The 23,016-nt window shown below is 35.9% G+C and overlaps 1 protein-coding gene across 1 annotated transcript in view; it reads left to right on the forward strand.

The window, feature by feature from the left end:
- ldlrad4b (low density lipoprotein receptor class A domain containing 4b) overlaps positions 1-23,016 on the forward strand; it is a 103,150-nt gene that overhangs the window by 13,749 nt on the left and 66,385 nt on the right. Inside the window, exon 2 of the mRNA XM_056475783.1 lies at positions 17,990-18,517. Coding sequence (XP_056331758.1) covers positions 18,478-18,517 — 40 coding nt within the window. The 5' untranslated portion in view covers positions 17,990-18,477. The remainder of the gene's footprint in view (positions 1-17,989; positions 18,518-23,016) is intronic.

Raw genomic sequence — 23,016 nt, forward strand, 5'->3', positions numbered from 1 at the left:
ACATAATGTACAAGTAGCTAAAACTTGCTCATTCAGAGGCTTGAACCAGCGGAATAGCAATAGCTTTATTGATAAGGTAAAGACAAATCAACAGTTTCCATCTGGAGCTCCTTCACGGACTCGACACTTGTAAGCACTCGCTTCACCCGGGGGTTGTTGGCTCTCAGCACCACCCACACTTGTCGCTGATACCAAGCCGACCAATCACAGAGCTTGCACTCACTTGTGATGTGTAGTTACATTTTTTCAGAGGTGCGCGCCAACGTTAGCCACGGCAAGGGCTATACGACCACGCTTAGTCTGTGCCAGACCATACGCGTGCGTTTGACACAGAAGTATAAATCAGCCTTTAGTGATTTGCGTGCCCTAAGCAATTCCAAGCATGGGGCCCTAGCATTGAAACTCAAAACATTCTCTTTCTCTATAACTATTTTTTTTTCTTGTAGATTAGTCAGCGTTTATAATCTGACAGGTGTTTCGGCTAGAAAGCAGGATCATGGAGATGCGTTTAATTGTTTGTCTTATTTCACCCACATTTTTCACTCATGCGCACTCCATCTTTGAATGTGCATGTGCAGTACGGAAGGAATGGTCCACTATTCATAGGGACCCCTGGTTTTGAAAAGAAGTAACGTTAAAATCTTAAAGGTTATAGGCTGTTTTTACAACATATGATAGAAAATTTATAAACGTGATATGAGTAATATAGGCTTCTGGCATTGGTCGGGGCCCCCTAGTTCCTGGGATTCTAAGCTGCTGCTTACTTCGCTTAGAGGCCAATCACACCGTACGCGGCAAAAACGTGGGGCGCATCACAAAGGCTTTTTGTTGACATGGAAAAAATTAAGCGCAATGTGCTTTTTTTTTTTGTCACTACACTGTAAAAAATAAATCCGTAAAAAAACAGCAGCTGTGGTTGCTAGTACTTTACCGTTAAAAATACGGTACAAACCGTAAAAGTTATTTCTCATTTTTACAGTAAACTACCCTTTGTCATTTATTTATAGAGGTAATATGTCTGTATTTTGAATTACCAACATCTACACATCTTTTGTTACATAGATAGACACTTTAACACAGCCATATGCTGATGGTGATGAGAAAGTTATATAATGAACTAATCCTCATCACAAACAACTTTTCCCACAAGCAGAAAAGTGTATCAGTATTTAGAAGGTGCTCAGTGTCATTCACACAGCTACTAAACACCAGTATGGTAACATAATTAAAATTAAAGTCATGAAATAAACATTGTTTATCAACATTAGATGTAACATAAATCTCTAATGTACATAACTGATGGGGAAATACCTAAAAAGATCCATAGTAATGTCAACAAAATGCATAAAAATGATGTGCCATGCGGGGAAATCTGAGAAAGTCAATTTACAGTTATTCATATTAAGGAAACATACTGTTAACCAGGTTACGGATTTTTATTGTAGCATTTTTATAGTTTTTTACCGAAATCCCGGCTATTTTTTACAGTGTAGACAACAACTGAATCAGCTGCTTATTGTGCGCAAGTGCTGCTATTGATATTGTTATAATTGTAATATTTAATAATATTGTGATGTTCAAGATTTGTGAAGTAATACAGCTCTGGAGAAATTAAAACAGCAACCATCAATCTCCAAGTCTCCATATTAGGCATGGGACGATAACCGTTTTTAAGATATACCGCGGTTTGGAAAAGTCAAGGTTTTAATCCGCCAAAATTTAATGTAATACCATTCCTAAGGTATGTGTGTAAAAATTTTATGCTCTGGTGAACAATAATCATTTCTTCATCGCTAGAGCTGGAGCTGCTACTTGAACCATCCATAACAACAAGCGTATGAACTTTGTCTTCTTCTTCTGCGTTACAAGCGGGTGTCTGAAGCTTAAAGTTGTGTAGCGCCATCTAACGTCAAGGAGTGATTTCGCATACTCTTCTGTGAAAATCGCTTGCGTTTGAATCCGGAAAAACATCTTGAAAAACGCTGACGATAAACACAAACGAAAAGCGTCCTGGTGTGTACGAGCCTTAAGGTTATCAAACCGTCAGAATCTTATACCGCCCCCTGCCTACTCCATATTCGTCTTGACAACACAAACACTGCTGTTACCTCAACGGAAACCCGCCTCTGCTTTCATTTGATTGAAAGACGCGACTGGCTTTTTCCACTCAGCGTTGACTTTTTACTGCGAATATACTGCGCGCAACGGCAAAAACGTGAGGCGCAGTAGGCAGTTAAAACGCAGGGTGCGCAGGGACCATTAGTAAACCATTCAAAAGATGCACCTCTCAATGCAAAAAGCACGTTCGTTGTGATCAGCCCCTTATTAGTTAATTCCACCCCTGCGTGTACGGGAGCTCAGAGTGGAGTGCCACATCAAAAACCAATTTTTATTCAAACAAATCAGTGTAAACCACATAATCGAGTTAATTAATAAAATAGATTTATCACCCAGCCCTAGTGTAGTGTATTTGATTTATGCTGTTTTAAAGAGATTTATGCTGCTTTTGGTTCCATTTTGCTCAAGTCGTATTGTTTTACAGGTGCTGATGTATTAGTAGAGATCAAAAATGAAAAACTGTTGAGCAAAACTGAAAATTCAAGTTGCGCTTGGTTGAAAAGCAAAACCAAATATGAATTTTCCTCTTTAAATGACTAGTCCTGCTGAATTTCAATCTTTTTCCAGTACCTGAAGAAATACAGAGATTGGGGATAACAAATTTGAAAATTTTTTATTTATATATATATATATATATATATATATATATATATATATATATATATATATATATATATATATATATATATATATATATATATATATATATAATTTTTTTATTTTTTTTCTTAGCGAGACATATTTCACTGTCAACACAGACAAAAATAAATTATTATTAGCAAAATACTAACAAGTGGAATCTACCAAAAACTGCCATAATATTTAATGTACTATTAACTTTAGTCTTAAAGAGACCCTATATTTTACATCAGAGTTTTGATCAGTCATTGTTTTTTTTTTTGTTTTTTTTTACTGGCAAGCAAGGTAGCAGCTATTAGTCATTAATGACATGGGCTGTTATGATGTTTGAGTCTTGCTGGATGAATCAGTTCAGAGAATAGTTGTTCCTCGGAGCTTCATCATGATTTAACCAGGCACCGCAAGTGAGAAAGAGACAGACCCCCTGCTGAGATCACATTACACAGACCTGACAGATACAGAGAATATTTTAGCAGCCGTTTATTGCAGTCATTTTTAGTACTGTTTAGCACGACTGCTGTTCAGCCTTTTCATGGAAAGACTGTGGTCTGTAGGCTTTGCATCCTAATGTGATTCAGCGTCTGGTAGACTTTGTTTTTAGATTAGTTAAGTTATAATTTGATTGCACTGATATAACAGTTCTGTGCAAAGCTGACAAGATGAGGATGATGATAATAATTATTAAATATAATGATAATAATTTAATGATATATTTCACTCAATACATTTACTCACCCTCAAGTCATCCGAGATGTAATTGTTTTTGTTTTTGGGTTTCGTAGAACATTGAAGATGATTTTTATCTGAAACTATGGTCCTTGGTGATCAATTCAATTCAATTCAATTCACCTTTATTTGTATAGCGCTTATACAATGTAGATTGTGTCAAAGCAGCTTCACATAAAAGGTCACAGTAAATAGGAACTGTGTAGTTCAGTTTGTAGTGTTTAAGTTCAGTTCAGTTGAGCTCAGTTCAGTGTGGTTTAATAATCACTACTGAGAGTCCAAATATTGAAGAGCAAATCCATCGATGCGCAGCTCTACAGATCCTGAACCATGCAAGCCAGTGGCGACAGCGGAGAGGGAAAAAAAACTTCACTAAAGGCGGAAGTGAAGAAAAAAAACCTTGAGAGAAACCAGACTCAGTTGGGCACGACCATTTTAATTTCTCCGCTGGCCAAACGTCTTGTGCAGAGCTGCAGTCTCAGTGGCGGAGGCTGGAAGCTGGCCTCAGCGAAGACTCGTCTGTCTCTGGAGCGTCATAGGAAACAGTCTCATGTTCTCCACTCTTCCATGACCATCGCAGTAGTTGTTCAGGATTCGGCCAGGTCCAGGATATGGAAACCTTGGGATCATCTCGTCGTTGGTCTTGGATCGAATCAGTGACTCTGCATAGTCTGAGGGCCTCGGGAAGAGTATCCCCAGGTGGAAATGGAGAATAAAGAAAATAATTAGCGTAGCTGATGTTCACAGTGTATATCAGCAAGATGCATAACCTGTGTGGAAGCCCCCCTAAGTGGTGCACTAAGTGTATGCTTTACTGAACAGATAGGTCTTTAATCTAGTTTTGAATTGGGAGAGTGTGTCTGAGCCTCGGACGTTATCAGGAAGGCTATTCCAGAGTTTAGGAGCTATAAATGAGAAGGCTCGACCTCCTTTACTCGACTTTGCTATTCTAGGTACTACCAGAAGCCCTGAGTTTTGAGATCTTAAAGAGCGAGTTGGATTGTAGCGAGACAGAAGATTGGTTAGATAAACAGGAGCTAGATTATTTAAAGCTTTATATGTAAGAAGCAATATTTTAAATTCAATACGAAACTTAACAGGCAGCCAGTGTAAGGAGGATAAAATTGGGGTGATGTGATCAAATTTTCTAGACCTGGTAAGAACTCTGGCAGCTGCATTTTGTACTAATTGAAGTTTGTTAATAGAGGATGCTGGGCAGCCAGCAAACAGTGCATTACAGTAGTCCAGCCTAGAAGTCATAAAAGCATGGACAAGCTTTTCTGCATCTGAGATGGATAGCATACTTCGTAACTTAGCTATATTTCTCAGATGAAAGAAAGCAGTTTTTGTGACATGGGAAATATGATTTTTAAAAGTTAAATTGCTGTCTAATATGACACCCAGATCTTTTATAGTAGAGCTAACGCTAACTTTGTATCCCTCTAATTGTAGGTCGAGTTGTGAGATCTGCTGTGTACAGTATTTAGGCCCAATAAGTAATAATTCTGTTTTGTCTGAGTTTAAGAGAAGATAATTGTTGGTCATCCAGTCTTTAACATCTTTAATACACTCAGTTAGCTTGGACAGATTAGACGTCTCGTCAGGTTTAGTTGAAATATATAATTGAGTATCATCTGCATAGCAGTGAAAGCTGATCCCATGTCTTCTAATAATGTCTCCCAGGGGTAGCATGTATATTGTAAACAGTAAAGGGCCTAAAACTGATCCTTGAGGCACCCCGTATTTTACTGGGCTGATTTGTGAAGGCTGTCCATTTATATTTACAAACTGGTAACGGTCAGATAAGTATGACTTAAACCATTGTAGGGCATGTCCCTGGACACCTGTAGACTTTAAGCGATTAATAAGGATACCATGGTCAATGGTGTCAAATGCCGCACTAAGATCGAGTAGAACTAATAGCGAGATGCACCCTTGGTCAGCAGCTAAGAGTAAATCGTTGGTTATTTTCACTAATGCAGTTTCTGTACTGTGATGAGCTCTGAAACCTGACTGAAACACTTCAAAAACATTGTTGGTCTGCAGAAAGGAGCATAATTGAGCAGAAACAACTTTTTCTAGTATTTTAGATATAAATGGAAGGTTTGAAATAGGCCTATAATTAGCTAAGTTGCTGGGTTCCAGTTGTGGTTTCTTAATAATAGGTTTAATAACAGCTAACTTGTAAGGATTTGGAACATGGCCTAAAGATAAAGAAGAGTTGATAATGTTAAGAAGAGGTTCTCCTATAACAGGTAGCAATTCTTTCAGTAACTTTGTTGGAATTGGGTCCAATATACACGTAGCTGATTTAGAGCTATTTATAATTTTGTCTAGCTCTTCCTGTTCTATGATTTTAAAGCACTGTAGGTTATTTAGATTCAGAGGCATGTTTACTGGATCTGAAGTATAAGGCGGTGCAGAAGGTTTAATATCTCCTATTTTCTGTCTAAAGCCTTCTATTTTATCACTGAAAAAATTCATGAAGTCATCACTACTAATTTGCGGTGGAACGTTTTGTTCCAAAGATGACCGATTATTTGTTAATTTAGCGATGGTGTTAAATAAGAATCTAGGATTGTTTTGATTATTTTCTATCAGTTTGCGGAGGTGCTCAGCCCTGGCAGATTTTAAAGCCCTCCTATAGCTGGACATACTGTCTTTGTATGCAATTCGAAAGACTTCTAAGTTAGTTTTTTTCCATTTACGTTCCAGGGCACGGGCTGCTGTTTTGAGAGCGCGGGTATGACTATTATACCATGGTGTAGTTTTATTCTCTCTAGCCTTTTTTAGTTTGATGGGTGCCACAGTATTTAGAGTGCTAGTAAAGATGGCATCCATACTGCTGGTTACTACATCAAGGTCATTTGCGTTTGCGGGTGCATTTCGAAGTAGAGAAAGATCAGGTAAGTTATTTATAAATTCATCTTTAGTGGACGGAACAATAGTTCTACTAGGGCGATATATCGGAGCGGATCTGCTAATTTCAGGTAAACACAGCTTATATAGTAAGAGGTAGTGGTCTGTAATATCATCACTTTGTGGTATAATGTCTACATTAGTGACCTCAATTCCATAAGACAGAATTAGATCTAGTGTATGCTTTAGGCGATGAGTTGGACCAATAACATTTTGCTTTATTCCTAGTGAGACCAGCAAGTCCGTAAACGCGAGCCCTAATGTGTCGTTAGCGTCATCTATGTGGATGTTAAAGTCTCCTACAATTAGTATTTTATCAGTTTTAACTAGTAAGTCAGAGATAAAATCAGAAAACTCTTCAGTCAATCAGATCAGTCAATGGCTACTGGAAATTTGAGAAAAAAACACATGCAAAAACAAACTGAAGGATTAGTTCACCCAAACATTTTAATTATTTTATTAATTATCAACAGCCATGTTGTTCCAAACTCCTAAGATCTTCATTCATCTTCGGAACACAATTTAAGTTATTTTAGATGAAATCGGAGTTCTCTCATCCTCCATCTACAGCAAGGGTCTAGAGATGTTCATAAAAGGAACCTAAAACATTCTCAAAACAATGCATGAGATTTAATGGTTCAAATGTAATCACAAAAAGCTCCAAGAACACTTTTGTGTAATGTTTTTTGTAACTTCATACATGGCTCTGCGTTTAAAGAAGTCTTTTAGGTTTCTTTTGAAGCTTTGAGGAAAATTTAGGCATAAATTGAGTGTAAATAAATTCTATTTTAATGTGTGTATAATATATATAATAGTTATGGTTCGTTACCATAATTTTGGAATACAAGAATCGCTACAACACCAGAATGTAATACCTCGGTATTGACACTAAATCGATACCATAGGTGACAAATAACCAGCCTCAAAATATAAGTACATTTAAAAACTTTATCAAAATAATTGTAATAAAATACATAAAAAAAAATAATGGAGAAATGCAATGTTGAGGATAGTTACTTTTGAAAGTAATGCATTACATTATTGAGTTACTCCCCAAAAAAGTAACTAGTGGCAATATTTAGTTACTTTTTATGAAAAGTAATTTGTTGTTACTTTTGATTTACTTTTTCATATCTGCCTGAGGCTTAATCTTTTTCAGAACTTGCAGGGTATTTTCCTTTTCTTTTGTTTTTAAATAGAGGAGCTCTACATTTAATGACACACTATATAACCTACACCTTACCTTAAAAGAAAAAATTAGAATAATGTTGTTTTCTGAGAACTTCCTGATGCTACACGTGTTATATACAGATTAATAATAGTTTAAAGCAATGTGTTTGCTACTTATGTATATTTGTCTCATTAGTTCAGTAAAATCACTGTCCATTAAGACAGTCCACTTTTTTTTTCATGTGTTCAAAAGAATGAGAATACTTCCATGACACAAATGTAAGGCTCTGCCATCTTGATTTTTGTCTGTTCCCGCGGGGAGCTCATTCTCTCATTGAGTGTGTGATTCAACGTGATTACACTTAATCTAAAAAAAACATTTTTTAAAAAGTAACTCAAATATTATTACAACTTTTTTAAAGTAATGCATTACTTGTTACTTAGAAAAGTAATTATTGCGTAACTCGAGTTACTGTAATGTGTTACCCCCAACAATATATATATATATTAGTAAGTACCGGTATTTTTCCAGTACCGGTATACAATGGTCCCTTGCTATAATGTGGTTCAATTTTCGCGGCCTCGCAGTTTCGCTGATTGTTTTCGTGCAGTTTGACATGCTTTTTTTCTGCAGCTCATTGTGTTCTGCGTCGTGACTGGCTGTAGACCATTGTCAATCAATCTTCTCCGTGCCAAACTTGCATAAATCTTTGATCACTAGCTGTGTGACTCTGAAGTACTGTAATGTTTTAGGGCTGGACGATTCTGGATAAAATGAGAATCACAATTTTTTTTTTGCTCAAAATCAAGGTCACAATTGCTTAAAATTACTGAATTCTCACAATTCTGTAAAATAAAGGTTAATATGAGTAGGCTATTATTATTTTTATTTCTCAAACATATGGTAAAACAACAGTAATAATATTAGGCTTATGTGTAGGTCTACTGTTGGTAAAATGCTACATTTTGTATAGACTTGGAAAGGTGGACTTGAACAGACTTGGTTAATAATGCACAGTAAAGTGATAATATCAGAATACAAGTATTCATAATTCTGAAGTTAAATTATTATGTTTGAGACATATGCTTGCCATTTGTCATTGACAACATTATTAGACCTTTTTTCCCCTGGTAAAATGAGGCATTTGTTATTATCAGATTCCCTCTTGCATTTTATTTAACATAGTATAGGGTAGAGTAGTCATACTGACCCCGTAAACATTTATTTTCATTCTCAACACTTTGTGTTTGCTATTAAAGAAAAAAAACATATCAAATTCATAACTCATAATTCATATCAAAACTCTAAAATGCGATATGATCATTTAATTGATGTGCGCACTTTTGGTTTCCCTTTCACTGCCGAGTGTGGTTAATATCATGGCTCCTGTACCTTTGAGAAATTAAAACATACATGCAAATCATACTTCCTGTTCTGTGCAACAATCTGAACATTATTTACAACTTTATTACTATTATTCACAGCCTATGCAGGTTCTGTTCTCTAACTGGCACGCACGCGTCCTCTTGGTAGTAAACAAATAGTGTATCAGCTCATGTGTGACTTCACGGCTGCGAATGCATCATTACAATAAAAGAGAAATGACAGTATGTGACTCTTTCAACACCATTTGGAGGTGTCCACGTTACTGAGTAACACGTATAAAACAATGTGAAGACTTGTGCGACCGCCTTTATGCTTCTCTACTGACCTTGAAAATTAAATTGGCTAAATAGTAGAAAAGCAGAATTAAGATCGTGTGGTAGGGTTGAATCGAGATCGTGATCTTTTTTCGATTAATTGTGTAGCCCTAGTATGTTTGCAAGTTTTCTCCCCACAATGTTGACGAAACGTTCTGCACCATCAAAAGCACCTGCGGTACCACCCAAAAGGCAGAGGAAGATGCTAACTATTGCACAAAAGTTGAACTTTTCAGGACATGCTAATGAAAGTTGCGCGAATAAATAAATGAAGATCAAATGGTTTTTGATCTTTGGTGTTATTCTATAATACTGGACTACGAAGGTTTGGACTTTGAGAGTGTTTAAACAAGAGAGAAAAGTGTGAAAATGTTAATGCCTTGTTTACAGTCTTAAAATGTCTGTTATAATTGTAAAAAATAAAGTGGATTACTTGGCAGATTTCGCCTATTGCAGGCTATTTTTAGAACGTAACTCTAGCGAATAACGATGGACAACTGTACTGCACATAGCAAAAATATAATGGCTTGCATTAAGCACACAGTTAGCTTAACAAATAAAATATAGCTTAAATGACTTGTTTACACAATTTGTAGTAAAAGCAAACAGATTCATGATTATCCTCCAATTAATTGTGAAGAAGTCCACTCATTGACTTCTTCACTACAGTTTCTTTGTAAAAGTTACTCCTAGTCTTCCCTGTTGTTGCAAATAATAGTACAACAGCAAGCATGCCAAATATGAAAGCAATGTGCGGCTATGCGTGCACAATCAGTGAAGATTTGCGCAGCGAGTCAGGCGAAAGTATAAATCAGCCTTATATCTTCATTAGATTTTGTGTAGCGCTGCTGAGTCTTACTGAATTACTGAATCTTGTAATGCCCTTAGTAAACCGGCACCTTGACCTGACGAAGAACAGAAGACCACAGTTTGAGCAAAAAAGTCCAAAGGCCTAAGGGCCAAACTGCAATCTTTCATTTTGAGTGAACTGCTCCTTTAAACAGTATGGCATATGTCAGTTTAGTTGATGTGTTTTACTGTTTCAGAGTTTAACTCTGTGGTTGTAACTTACTAGATGTTGATCCAAACATAAACTGATCATGGCTTTTTTGGCATTTAAATGATCAAAAACATTATGAAGTGATTAAAAAAAACACTGATGGTCCAACATTTTTCTGAAATTGAATGTCAAATGTAAAAAATCTCTTCACCAAAGGAAGCACAGAAAAATTCCTAGGATATTTTATCGTCACATGAGCTCTTTTTTTGGGTCAGCAGCTTATGTAAAACTGTCTGTAAAGGGTTTTTTTTCTCACACAATCAATAACTCCTTATCTGAGATCATGTGGGCTCCAACAAACCTCTTTCAGGTGAAATAGTCAGTTTATGTTTGTGTATATATTTGTATATCTTTTTAAGTTAATTTGACATTTTGGTCAATATTGTAAATCTTTAAGCATGTGTTAGATCATCTTTATTATGTAATACACGTTTTGACGTTAATCTTTAATAACTCTTATTATTTAACACTAATAAATCTTTAATCTGAACCAGTTTCAACTAAAAAAAGAGAACTACTTTTGGTCACTCATTTACTGCTTTTTAAGTAAAACACAAACCCTTGAAAACAGGTTTTTAAAGTGCACGTTTTTCAAAATGACACTACACATATTTTATAAAAACAAAAAAATGTGTTCCTTTAACAAAGGTTACAAACACTATGAGTGAAAATTTGGGAATCAGTTTAATTTTCTTATATTTTAAAAGAACCAAATTCTGATCACCAAGACTGCATTTATTTGATCATTGAACAAAAAAATAAAGACATCAACACGTCAAATACAGTTAAACTGCTAAATTATGACATATTATTACAATAAAAAAAAAATCTGTTTGCTTATTGAATGTACCTTCAACTTTAATTTTTTTCCTTTGATTCAAAGTTGAATATTTTTCATCATTACCCCACTTTTCAGTGTCACATGATCCGTCAGAAATCATTATAATATATAAACAGTTATTGTCGGTAGAAAATCACTAATAATGATTCTTACAATTATCAGTGCTGAAAATGTTTTGTCTTGCTTCATATTATCATGGAAATTGACTTTTTTTTTCATTTAGGATTTATATTTGATAAGTTGAAAGTAAAATAGCTTTTATTTGCAATTTTTTGACATTTCTAAAAGTATTGAAATAAATAAAAATAAATAAAATGGTACTTTTGAATAGAATTGTATCAGTTTCCCTAACTGATGACAACAGCAACATTAAATGTCAATAAAATGTCTTCTTGAACAGATCTTGATGCTAGAATACTTTAAGGATTAGGTGACACTAGACTAATCATGCTATATACCACACAATTTTTAAATCAAAAAACTTTCCAAAACCTTTTCATTCAACATTCTTCACTAGTGGAATGATTATTTCCTTTCCTACACGGACTGCTGATTCACTCGTATCATTCAAACGACAACTAAAAAAAAACCATTTCTTCAGTGATTGCTTGAATCACTGTGAACAAACACCACACAACACCCCCAAAACATTATGCAATTCTGAATGTGCCTCACACAGGTGAGTGGGCTGGACAAACCACCTGTAGAAAACGCTTTTTCATCTCGCTGACACCATAACCGACACATGGACCAGTTTTTTTTTCACCAATCACTCCATATCTCTAATTGCAATTCTTAATGTGCCACATGGTTTGTCTGGGCTAACCATGTGTTAGAAAAACACTCTCTCATCTCTCTGACACTTTAACCCACACTTTGACAAGTTTTTTTTTTTTTTTTGCACCAAATTACTCGATTTCTCTATTTGCTATTTTAAATGTGCCTCACACAGGTGAGTGGACTTGACAAACCACCTGTCAAAAACAATTTCTTCTTTCTGACACTTCAACCAACACATGTACCAGTTTTTGTGCCAATCACTCTATATCTCTAATTGCAATTCTGAGTGTGCCTCACACAGTTGAGTGGGCTAGACAAACCACCTTTAGAAAACGCTTTTTCATCTCGCTGACACCATAACCGACACATGGACCAGTTTTTTTTGCACCAATCACTTCATATCACTAGTTGCAATTCTGAGTGTACCACACACAGGTGAGTGGGCTTGACAAACCACCTGTAGAAAACACACTCTTTCATCTCTCTTACACTTTAACTGACACTTTGACCATTTTTTTGCACCAATCACTTCATATCTCTAATTTTAATTCTTTGTGTGCCTCACACATGTGAGAGGGCTTGTCAAACCACCTGTAGAAATCACTCTCTCATCTCTCTGACACTTTAACAGTCACTTGCATCAGTATTTTTGCACCAATTACTCCATATCTCTAAAAAATCTTTCCATTTATGAAGTGTGCCTCACACATGTGAGAGGGCTTGTCAAACCACCTGTAGAAATCACTCTCTCATCTCTCTGACACTTTACCCGACACTTGTATCAGTATTTTTGCACCAATTACTCCATATCTCAAAAAAAATCTTTCCATTTATGAAGTGTGCCTCACACATGTGAGTGGGTTTGACAAACCACCTGTAGAAATCACTCTCTCATCTCTCTGACACTTTAACAGTCACTTGCATCAGTATTTTTGCACCAATTACTCCATATCTCTAAAAAATCTTTCCATTTATGAAGTGTGCCTCACACATGTGACTGGGCTTGACAAACCACCTGTAGAAATCCCTCTCTCATCTCTCTGACACTTTAACAGTCACTTGCATCAGTATTTTTGCACCAATTACTCCATATCTCTAAAAAATCTTTCCATTTATGAAGTGTGCCTCACACATGTGAGAGGGCTTGTCAAACCACCTGTAGAAATCACTCTCTCATCTCTCTGACACTTTACCCGACACTTGTATCAGTATTTTTGCACCAATTACTCCATATCTCAAAAAAAATCTTTCCATTTATGAAGTGTGCCTCACACATGTGAGTGGGTTTGACAAACCACCTGTAGAAATCACTCTCTCATCTCTCTGACACTTTAACAGTCACTTGCATCAGTATTTTTGCACCAATTACTCCATATCCCTAAAAAATCTTTCCATTTATGAAGTGTGCCTCACACATGTGAGTGGGCTTGACAAACCACCTGTAGAAACGCTTTATATAAAAAAACCCTCCCCCCTCCTTACTCTAGCAACTAATTCTCTGAGCACTAACAGTTTCTTTGTATAATTAGCATTCTTGTGTGTATTGCCTCTTGTTGTTGAATCGCTGAATGCCTCTACTGGACAAAAGCATCTGCTAAATGTAAATGTAGACTATGCGAGCAGAATAAACTTATTATAAAACATTTAAAAAAATCTTACTTGTTCCCAACTTTTAACTTGTAGGGTATATAAAAATCACATTTTCATGCTACTATATTGTGATCTAACCTTTAGACGTGTGGTTTCTCAGGGCTTGTTAAATCCAGACTGTGAATGAAGAAGCACTCAGGAAAGAGACACACTGGAGAACAAAGAGATTACCATGAAGAAAAGTGCATCTAAACATCTGGCAGCTGTTTGCGTGTATGAACTGTGATGCCTGTATTGGTGTCCTGGCACGACCTCGTCAGGCTGTGTGTGTGTGGCTTTGTCTTTTGTTTGATTTGGCCTGCGTACTCTTGCTTCACGTGTGTGGAATATTATTTATTGTGTGATGGATCCGTGCTCTTGCTGTGTGGCTTGCGGCAGGGGTCAGACGAGGTGAGGGCTTGCCGGGTTTCTAAGTAACACAGCACAGGCGATATGTAGTCTGCAGTCTGGGCTCAGCTCGCCGTCCGCTGGGATGTGGGAGAGCTACAGAGGTTATCTGAGGACACATTCTGCCTCGTCCTTCAGTCTTCTCCTAATGAAAACTGAGTTTTTTTGAAAAGTTAAATCAATGATATTAAGCCGCAGAAACATTAGCTGTGGCTTGTGATAACTGTGTCCAGTAAAGTGTTATGTAACAGTCATTAACGGCCGGCGCTCCTGCTGGGGATTGTAGACACTAATGTGCATCTCTTCACAGGAACTTGATGTTTTGTTGCTGGTAAAGAGCTGCTGTAAGATCATAAAATGTTGATGTGTTGACCGCCTACTGTTTCTAATTTTTCTTTAATGAAACCTCCATGTTGAGTTTCTGTCTGTCTGCCTCTTTGTCTGTCTCAGACTTTGGCTGGCAGATCAGACACGGTCTTAGCTGATGATACGATTGTAAACCGTTTTCATAACCACACACAGACACACACTGCACAACAATGGTTCATAATGGATTATATCAGATGGTACTTTGATATTGAAATGTATTTGTTTGATTTGATAAAGTAGTGCTATTGAAATCGTATTGTTTTTATGTACATATTATATATGCATTTGTATACACTATAAATATTATTATTTATTCAGTAAAACGGTAATGCTTTAAAATATTTTAGTTTTTTACAGTGAAAGTGCTTGACAAAGTCTATCAAATTAAAAAGCTTCATCAGATAATTCTTATTCAGAATAAATAAACACATTTTATTTACTTGAAATAACATTGTTGTGTAACCATATTGATAATTTCACTTGCATAAACATTTTATTTTGGCTAGTTATGAAAAAACTGAAAATAAATGAAAAGTTTATAGACGGTCTATTTTAATACCTACTAGAATAAAAACACTCAACCCAGTCACAAAAACTGTGTAAGTAAAATAAAAAAATCTGAAAAAGAACTATAGTAGTTACTATATGATATAGAGAAAAACAGAGATTTGTTGTCTGTTCCTAAAAGATTTCATGTAGTACTTCTGTTTTCTGTATGCTGAATTGGGTTTCTTTTATAATTTATGAACTTTACACAATTATTGAACTGAACTGAATAGGAATGAAATGATAACCGTTTTCAAGGTATACCGCGGTTTGGAAAAGTCAAGGTTTTAAAACCGCCAAAGTTTTCTGTAATACCGTTCCTAAGGTATGTGTAAGATTTTTTATTTACTTTTTTGTTGTTGTTTTAGGACAACAGTATATCCAGCAGGAAAAAAATATATATCCAATGATGCTGTTTTAAATTGAAATTGAAGATAAATCTGTTTTTGAAACAAATGAAGAAAGCAGAAGTCAATGATTCATTTAGATGATTTAGCCTGACATGTTTACTGCTCCAAAATATTACAAATCTTTCAAAAAATAAAATATATTCTTTTCAAAGAGAAAAAAGTTGTTGTTTTTTACCCAGACATTTAAAAAGAATATATTTTAGAGCATGTAAGCACAATACCGTGAAACTGTGATATTTTTATCCAAGGTTATCATACCGTCAGAATCTTATACCGGCCCATGCTGAACCAACACTAATCTGACTTGAGCTAAATAATGACTCCGTTATCATTTAGAACTAGAATTTTTTAATATTAAAAAAGGTTGTAAAAAATGTTGTATAAAGTGCTGTACAAATAAATGTGACTTGACTGAAGGCTCATTTATACCAACAATGACTGTAATTACACCATCTGCACCCATCCGAATTCCGAATGTATGATAATGCACTGCTTATAAGCATTCATTGGCAAATTAAATGCTCCCTAAAAGGATTGGTTACCCAAAAGTAGTTTTTTTTTTTTACTTTTAAACACAACATTTAAAAATGTTGGAAACCAGTATACACAGCCATTGACATCTGTTGTAAATAAGAAACTCCTAACAGGTTTGGCTTGATGTATGGAATACTGTTTCCGGATACAAGCTGTTACTCATGTCAATTGAGACAATATTCCTATGACAACTTTAGTTATATCTCACATTAAAGTGAATTTTATTCACCAAGCATGGGTTGATAACTGTTTTCAAGGTATACCGGTTTGGAAAAGTCAAGGTTTTAAAACCACCAAAATTTTCTGCTATACCGGTATATGTAAGATTTTTTTATTCATGTTTTTTTTTTTTGCAACAGTACAAAAACAGTAGTATCTCCAACAGAAAAGCTCTCCAAAGATGCTGTTTTAAATTGTGAAGAAATCAGTGTTATTGAAACTAACGAAGACTGCAGAAGGATTTATTTGAATTATTTAGCCTGACATGTTTATCTCCAAAATACTTTAAATGCGTCTTAAATTAAAATCTATTGTGTTCAAAGGGGAAAAGTTTAGTTTTTTACCCAGACATTCAAAAAGAATATATTTTAGAGTTTAATCACAATACCCTAAAACAGTGATATGTTTATCCAATATTATCATACCGTCAGAATCTTATACCAGCTCATGCCTACTTGGTCCCGGAAGCCACTTTACATGACGTTACGCTTAACAAGTGGATTGCTTTAAAGCAGGAAGGATTCTGGTTGGCTGTTTTTTTTTTCTTCTTCTTTCAATTATTCATCAACTGAAACAAAATGTTCTGAAAGTGATTCCAAATATGTAGCTTCTATTGTGGCCAAAGTTATTTTAGTAAACCGAAACTAAGACTAAAACTGCTGTTCAATTCATAAAACATTTTTGTTTACAGAAATAAAAATGAAACTAACTGAAACTAACAACTTTGAAAAAACTAACTGAAATAAAATAACAATTCAGAACTAATTAGCAAATAATTCTGTGGCTGAAAATCTGACCGTCTGCTGCTGTTTAGAGATGATGATGCTTTTACAGACAAACAAATTTTCTTAATTTGCCCAAAAATGTAAACTAATCATGTTTAACTACATGAATAATATAAAGAAATTTGTTTTAATTCGTCATCATTTTTATTTTTATTAATTTAAGTTGCTTTTGTGAAAGGTTTTTAGTTCAGCGTCTTCAAGCTATTATTTTACTTTTATTGCTATGACTAAAGGCTGTTTTTATACTTCTGCATCGAGTAATCGGCATGACCCACGGCCATGCCTTGCGCGTAGTCATTCATTCATACCTCTGCGTGCTGTTTGTGTTGCTCTGCAATAACACTTCTGAGACACTAACTGGCAGTAGGCTTTCATGTTCCTCTGTGTCCAGTTTCTTCGCGTAGCTTTTTTTTTTTTAACGCTACCTAAATGTAGAAGTAGCTAAAACTCACTCATTCAGTGGCAGGAACCGACGGATGTGCAACAACTTTAATCATAAGGTAAAGACAAAACAACAGTTTCCATCTAGAGCTACTTCACAGGACTTGACACTTGTAAACAGTCGCTCCATCTGGTTCGCGCGGCTCTCTGTCCCACCCACACTGGTCACAGCTACCAAGCTGACCAATCACAGAGCTTGTGCTACGTGTCGTTGCGACTGTAGTTTCATTTTTTTGAGAGGTGCGCATCAGCCACAGAGGTATAAATCAGCCTTTAATGTAAGCTGTCCAAACACTAAACTTTGCTTTGGTCTACCCTAGACATGACTTGTTAAGTGTTGAACTAGAATTACTCAAACTCAAGCTTATTAGAAATGTGTTCATTAAAACAAGCAAACAAAAACAATCAAAACCATTAATGAAACAAATTATTCTGAAACTAATAACAAATACAGATATAGCATAGAAAAAAGCCCAATTTAAAAAGGCAAAACTATAATAACCTTGTTTGTAACATGGACTTGTTTTCTGTTTAGAATAGAACTGTGTATGATCATAGTTTTTGTCCATGGTATAAACAACATTTTCACTGGTAAAATAGCAGTGGTGAACTCCAGTAACCTTCTGCAAGTGAATTTTAGTTTTGTGTGTGTATTTCATCCCCTTGACTGATTTTCTCTCTCTGTCTCTCTCAGTGAGCTTGCGGTCTGAAGGATGAGGTGGGGCGCGCTGATTAGCATGCTGCTACGCTGAGAAGAGTTTATCCAGCCAGGACGAGCAGCAGCAACTACACGTTCCCTTCCTGAATCGGCTATCAGACACCTGCTCTGAATCAAGTACCTGTCTGGATCTTTCCCTCGCACACACACACACGCAGCTATGGCTGGCTGGCTCTGGCTGGGAGGGTAATCGGTGTGCTGGTTGCCTGGCAACCCCACCCTGAATCCTGCCGAATAGAGCCCTGGTCTGTCACTGAAGACTTTTTAGCCCCCCTCTACCCTTCTTCTGAGTTGATTTCCCCTTTGGAGGAGGTAGAGGGCAGCGGCCGGAGCAGGAGCCATGGACTTATGAGGTGAGAATGGCAGCACGGCGGCTGTTCGACCCTCAGGAGCCCTCAGGCAATCAGAGCCAATAACGTGGGTGACCACACACACATTCATACGGGCCGAGCGGCAGGAGCAGTATGCAGGAGGCTGACCTACCGGCAACCAATGCTTTCACAGGTGAGCACCGGATCTGCTTCATAACCGCCAGTGTGAAATGATGCATGCCAGCGGTGAGGATTATGTTCATGAGGAGGGTCATGTTGTGCTTTACTAACTCATGATGTTTTTTTTTGTGTGTGTACTGATATTCAAAGCTGCTCTCTTACTCCCCCTCCCAATCCCAGACTCCTCTGCTCCATTTCTCCGACAGGCTGCATTTTTTTTTCTTCTATTTTTTTTTCTCCCCTGCCTGGAATGGAATGCGGAGAAGAAGAGAGATGGGTGGAGGCTTGGCTGTGTACTAAACCTCAGTTTGACTGTCTAGTGCACTGCAGACGGAGAGAGAACTAGGACTTAATAGGGAAATGTGATGCTTTATTGCTGTCATATAACAAACTTCCCTTCTTGTCCCTTCTGTTTTTGGTCCCGTTTTCTTATCCACTTCTCAGTTCCCTTTATTCTCTGCTTGTTTCATTCTTCTTCTCCCTTTGTTTTGATTTGTCTCTACTTGTAGACCTGGAATTAAGATGCGTTTTTGTTTGTCTGATCTTGAACTTGTCCACTTTTGATCACTTTTTGTCCACTATAGTCAAAAATTCAGCAAATCCTGAGAAATTACTGACTAGCTTTCCAGTAGTTGTAAATGTACAGTACTACAAATAATGTTCTTAGTTTGAGGGCAAAAAAAAGAAGTTTTGAAATAGCTGAGTGACTGTTTACTGAACACTCCAACACCCCCGCGCTGCAGTAGGTGCGGTTGTAAATGTGTCTCACTGCTCACATGAACCCTAATCAACTAATGGTGGCCAAGGTTATAATAGTTAATGAAAACGAACGAAGCACAAAAACTAAATTTAAAAACATTTTCGTTAAGTGAAGTTTTATCAACTAATTTCAAGAGAAGCACGTGATATGATTGGTCACAGCTGGCTTCTCATCCATAATCAGGAATAATCTAATCAGTTTGATCCAAGCTTACAATAAATAGATCGATTTCACCCTACTGCCCTATGTTAGTTTTTGCAAGAAAACCCCCTTCCACCCCATCTCCTCCTTTTCCTCCCTTTACCTGGGGGAGTTCTCGAGACATACATAATCTCGGACGCCCTTAAATGCTTATTGACCAGGCGGGATTATTGGGCTTAATTATCGCCGAGCTCAAGCTTCTCTTCCGGGACAGCATGCCAAACCGGCTATTAACACCAAGCATATCTTAAGTGTGAACTCTTGAACTGAAATAAAAATAAAAATGAGTTTTTTTTAAAACTAGAACTAAATGAAACTGTGTTGTGTACAAACAAAGCTAACTGAAACTAACTAAAATAATAACAATAAAGTTTTTCTTTGTAAATGTATTTAATATGTAAGCCTATCGTATGCCTTTCAGAAATCTGTTTACTTCGCACTGCCAGGTGCTTGATACCATTGGCCAGATTAAGCCAGTTCTCCTCCAGTCAGTCCTTGCTGTTGCTCCCGTGACGAAAACAACGCATGGACATGACAACAGCACGGTGACAGCATTAAATTCAGAGACTTAAAATTATTAATTTTACACATTTGTTCCCAATAATAGGTTTTATTTTTGTCTTAATCGAGTGATTGATCAAGATGGTGAGCGAATCATTCTTTTTAACTGGATCTTCTAAGTGAACCGATTAAACTATTCACCAAATCGAACTGAATCATTTGAGTTAATTCGCGTCTCCAGTAAGCGCTTATCCAGAAACTACTTGCTTTTTAACTTGCCTGATACGCCTCTGACTCAAAATAAACCAATATATACTGAGTTATTCAGTTATTAGAACAGTACATTGAGATCAGATTTGAGAAGCGGTGAACCGATAATACTGATAATAATGCATGATTTAGCAGATGGTGACCCGAATGCAAACAGTGCACAACAGCCACCTGTGACTGAAGCAAACTTGAATAACTATAGCGCGGGTAAACCAAAGGCTTAAATGAGAAGATCTGGCGAAACGTCAGTTTATTTCATAACAGAAAGTCATAATGGAATTTAAATAAGTGAATCATGCTTCAGTTGGGTTGCAAAACTTAATTGTAAGCAACTTTTCAGACCATGGTGATGTTTTAACTGACTGAAATTATGATTGCTGACTACATATTTTTAGTATGTTGAGTCCAAACATGGGAAGATTGTCACAAAAGATCTGGTTTACGTTAAAGATCCAAACTTCTCATCATTACGGTGTATCTAACCTCAGAAGCTTCCTTGCACACATATGGTATTTAGGGCTGCTATATTGTGGGCTGTTGTATTTGAATTTGAAGATGGGTAGTGGTAGGTGATAGTGGTCATGTGTCCTCTGAAAACATGTTTCAAAAAATGTATCTTTGGTTGAGTTTTTTCTATTATACAATATTTATTCTAATGATTTTGAATCTTGCACCTAACAAATATCCTTATTTGGAAAAAACCCTAAAACTAATACTGAAACTAATACGAACTAGTAAATCTACCTCTGAAAACTAATTAAAACTAACTGAATTTGAAAGCAAAAAGTCAAAACAAAATAATAACTAAAACTAATGAAAAATACAAAACTGTAATGACCTTGATGGTGGCTGAGAGAGAGGATCAGTTTTCATAAACATCTGGCAAACGGCCTTCTTCATGTGAAGCGCCATTGCTGTGCATCACATCTTTAGCTTAGCTATTTGCAGTAGACAGACATTGAATGGAGCCACCGGTTTGCTCAAACTTATAAAAAAAGATGTGGCATGATGAGGTGGACTTTTCGTCTGCTTTGTGAATGCCTCAAAGTCTTTAAAAACTATCAGCAAGTGATCGTACAGGTGCGGATACATCTGTACCAGCTCTGCTGCTCGACTCGCCTTTGTATTCACGTGGTGGTTTTGGATGTTGTTCTCCTCTCTGACCGCCGTGAAACAAGAAACAAATCAGGGGGAAGAAATCGCACACCAAAGGCAGCAAAGGGTGCTGGCCAAAGGTCAGCCTATTAGAAGAGAAGGGTGAGTTGATCGGGCCCACTCTATCTCTCAACTAGGTGCACATTATTTCTGATTGCAAAGCACAAATTTGAAGTTTGTAGAGTCAGCATGATTATCATCACGTCAATATTCTACCTCCTGAAATTTGGAGAAAGGTGTAAAGTTTAACCTTAAGGTCATGACACCCTTCTCTGGTCATTTGGTCATGATTGAGGGTCAATGTTTTACCTCCTGAAATTTGGAGGAGGTGTAAAGTTAACCTTAAGGTCATGACACCCTTCTCTGGTCATTTGATCATTCGTTGAACAGGAGAAACGGGAGAAAAGGGAAGAAAAACAAATAAATAATAAAATTTCTCATTCGGTCTCTTATTTCTTATTTCATGTCATCTATTCAGTCTTTTTCAATCTTTCCTCTTATTATTTTTGTGTCTTTTTTTTTTTTTTCAACCACTTTAACTTTTTTCATCTTGTCTGTGGTCACGTTTCCTCATCTACTTCCTGACTCTTCTCTTGTTTTCTTTCTGCTCATCTCTGCACTTAATTTAATTTAATTCTCGTCTGTTTTGTTTTCTCCGTTGTCATTGTTTGATCTCTTTTAACTTCACCTCTTCTTGTTTTGTCTCATTTTATTTGATCTTTTCCCATCTGTCATCTCTCTCTTCTTCTCTTTTCGGGTCTCTTTCCTCTCCTCATCTCTCTTACTGTATTTTGATTTGACCTTGTTTTCCTCTCCTCTTTTGTCATCAGTTTTTATACATTTCCAACCTCTGTTTACATTTTCTCATCGGCTTCTCATTTTCTCTTTGTTTTGTTTTGGTTTGTCTCAATTCTCTCCATTCTTTTGTTTTATTTTCCTCCTTGTTTGTAATCTCGTCTTTTCGGGTCATCTCATCTAATGTTTATCTGATATTTTCTCTTCTTTTCTTGTCTCTTCTCTTTTTATTTTGTCTTTTCTCTACCATTTCATCTAGTCTCATCTCATCTGACCTGGTCTCTTTTTTTCTCTCCTTGTCTGTTCTTTTCTTTTGGTCTTGTGTTTTTCTCTTCTCTTGTATTCATTTTATATATTTTTCTTACTTTTGCTCATCTGCTTTTTTATGTCATTTTTTTACTTCTCTTTTTATAATTGTAGATAAATACTTGTATCATATTCTTTTACATTCTCTTCTCTTCTATTTGATTTTTTTCTCATTTGATCTCATTTTTTTCCTGCCTTGCATCAGCACACAGGTATTTTATATATTTATTTATTTATTTATTTAAAAAAATTTTTTTAAATGATTTTTAAAAATGTTTTAATTTTTTTTATTTATTTCATTTTATTTTTATGTTTTGTTTATTTATTTTTTATTATTATTTATTTATTTATTTATTTATTTATTTATTTATTTATTTATTTATATTTTTATAATTTAAATCATTATTATTTTTTATTTTCTTATTCATTTGTTTATTTATATTTATTAGTATGTTTATTTTTATGTTTTATTTATTTATTTTATTTTTATTTATTTTTGATTATTTATGTTTATATTTTTATTT

The sequence above is a fragment of the Danio aesculapii genome, chromosome 16, assembly GCF_903798145.1.
Source record: "Danio aesculapii chromosome 16, fDanAes4.1, whole genome shotgun sequence".
Lineage (NCBI taxonomy): Eukaryota > Metazoa > Chordata > Actinopteri > Cypriniformes > Danionidae > Danio > Danio aesculapii.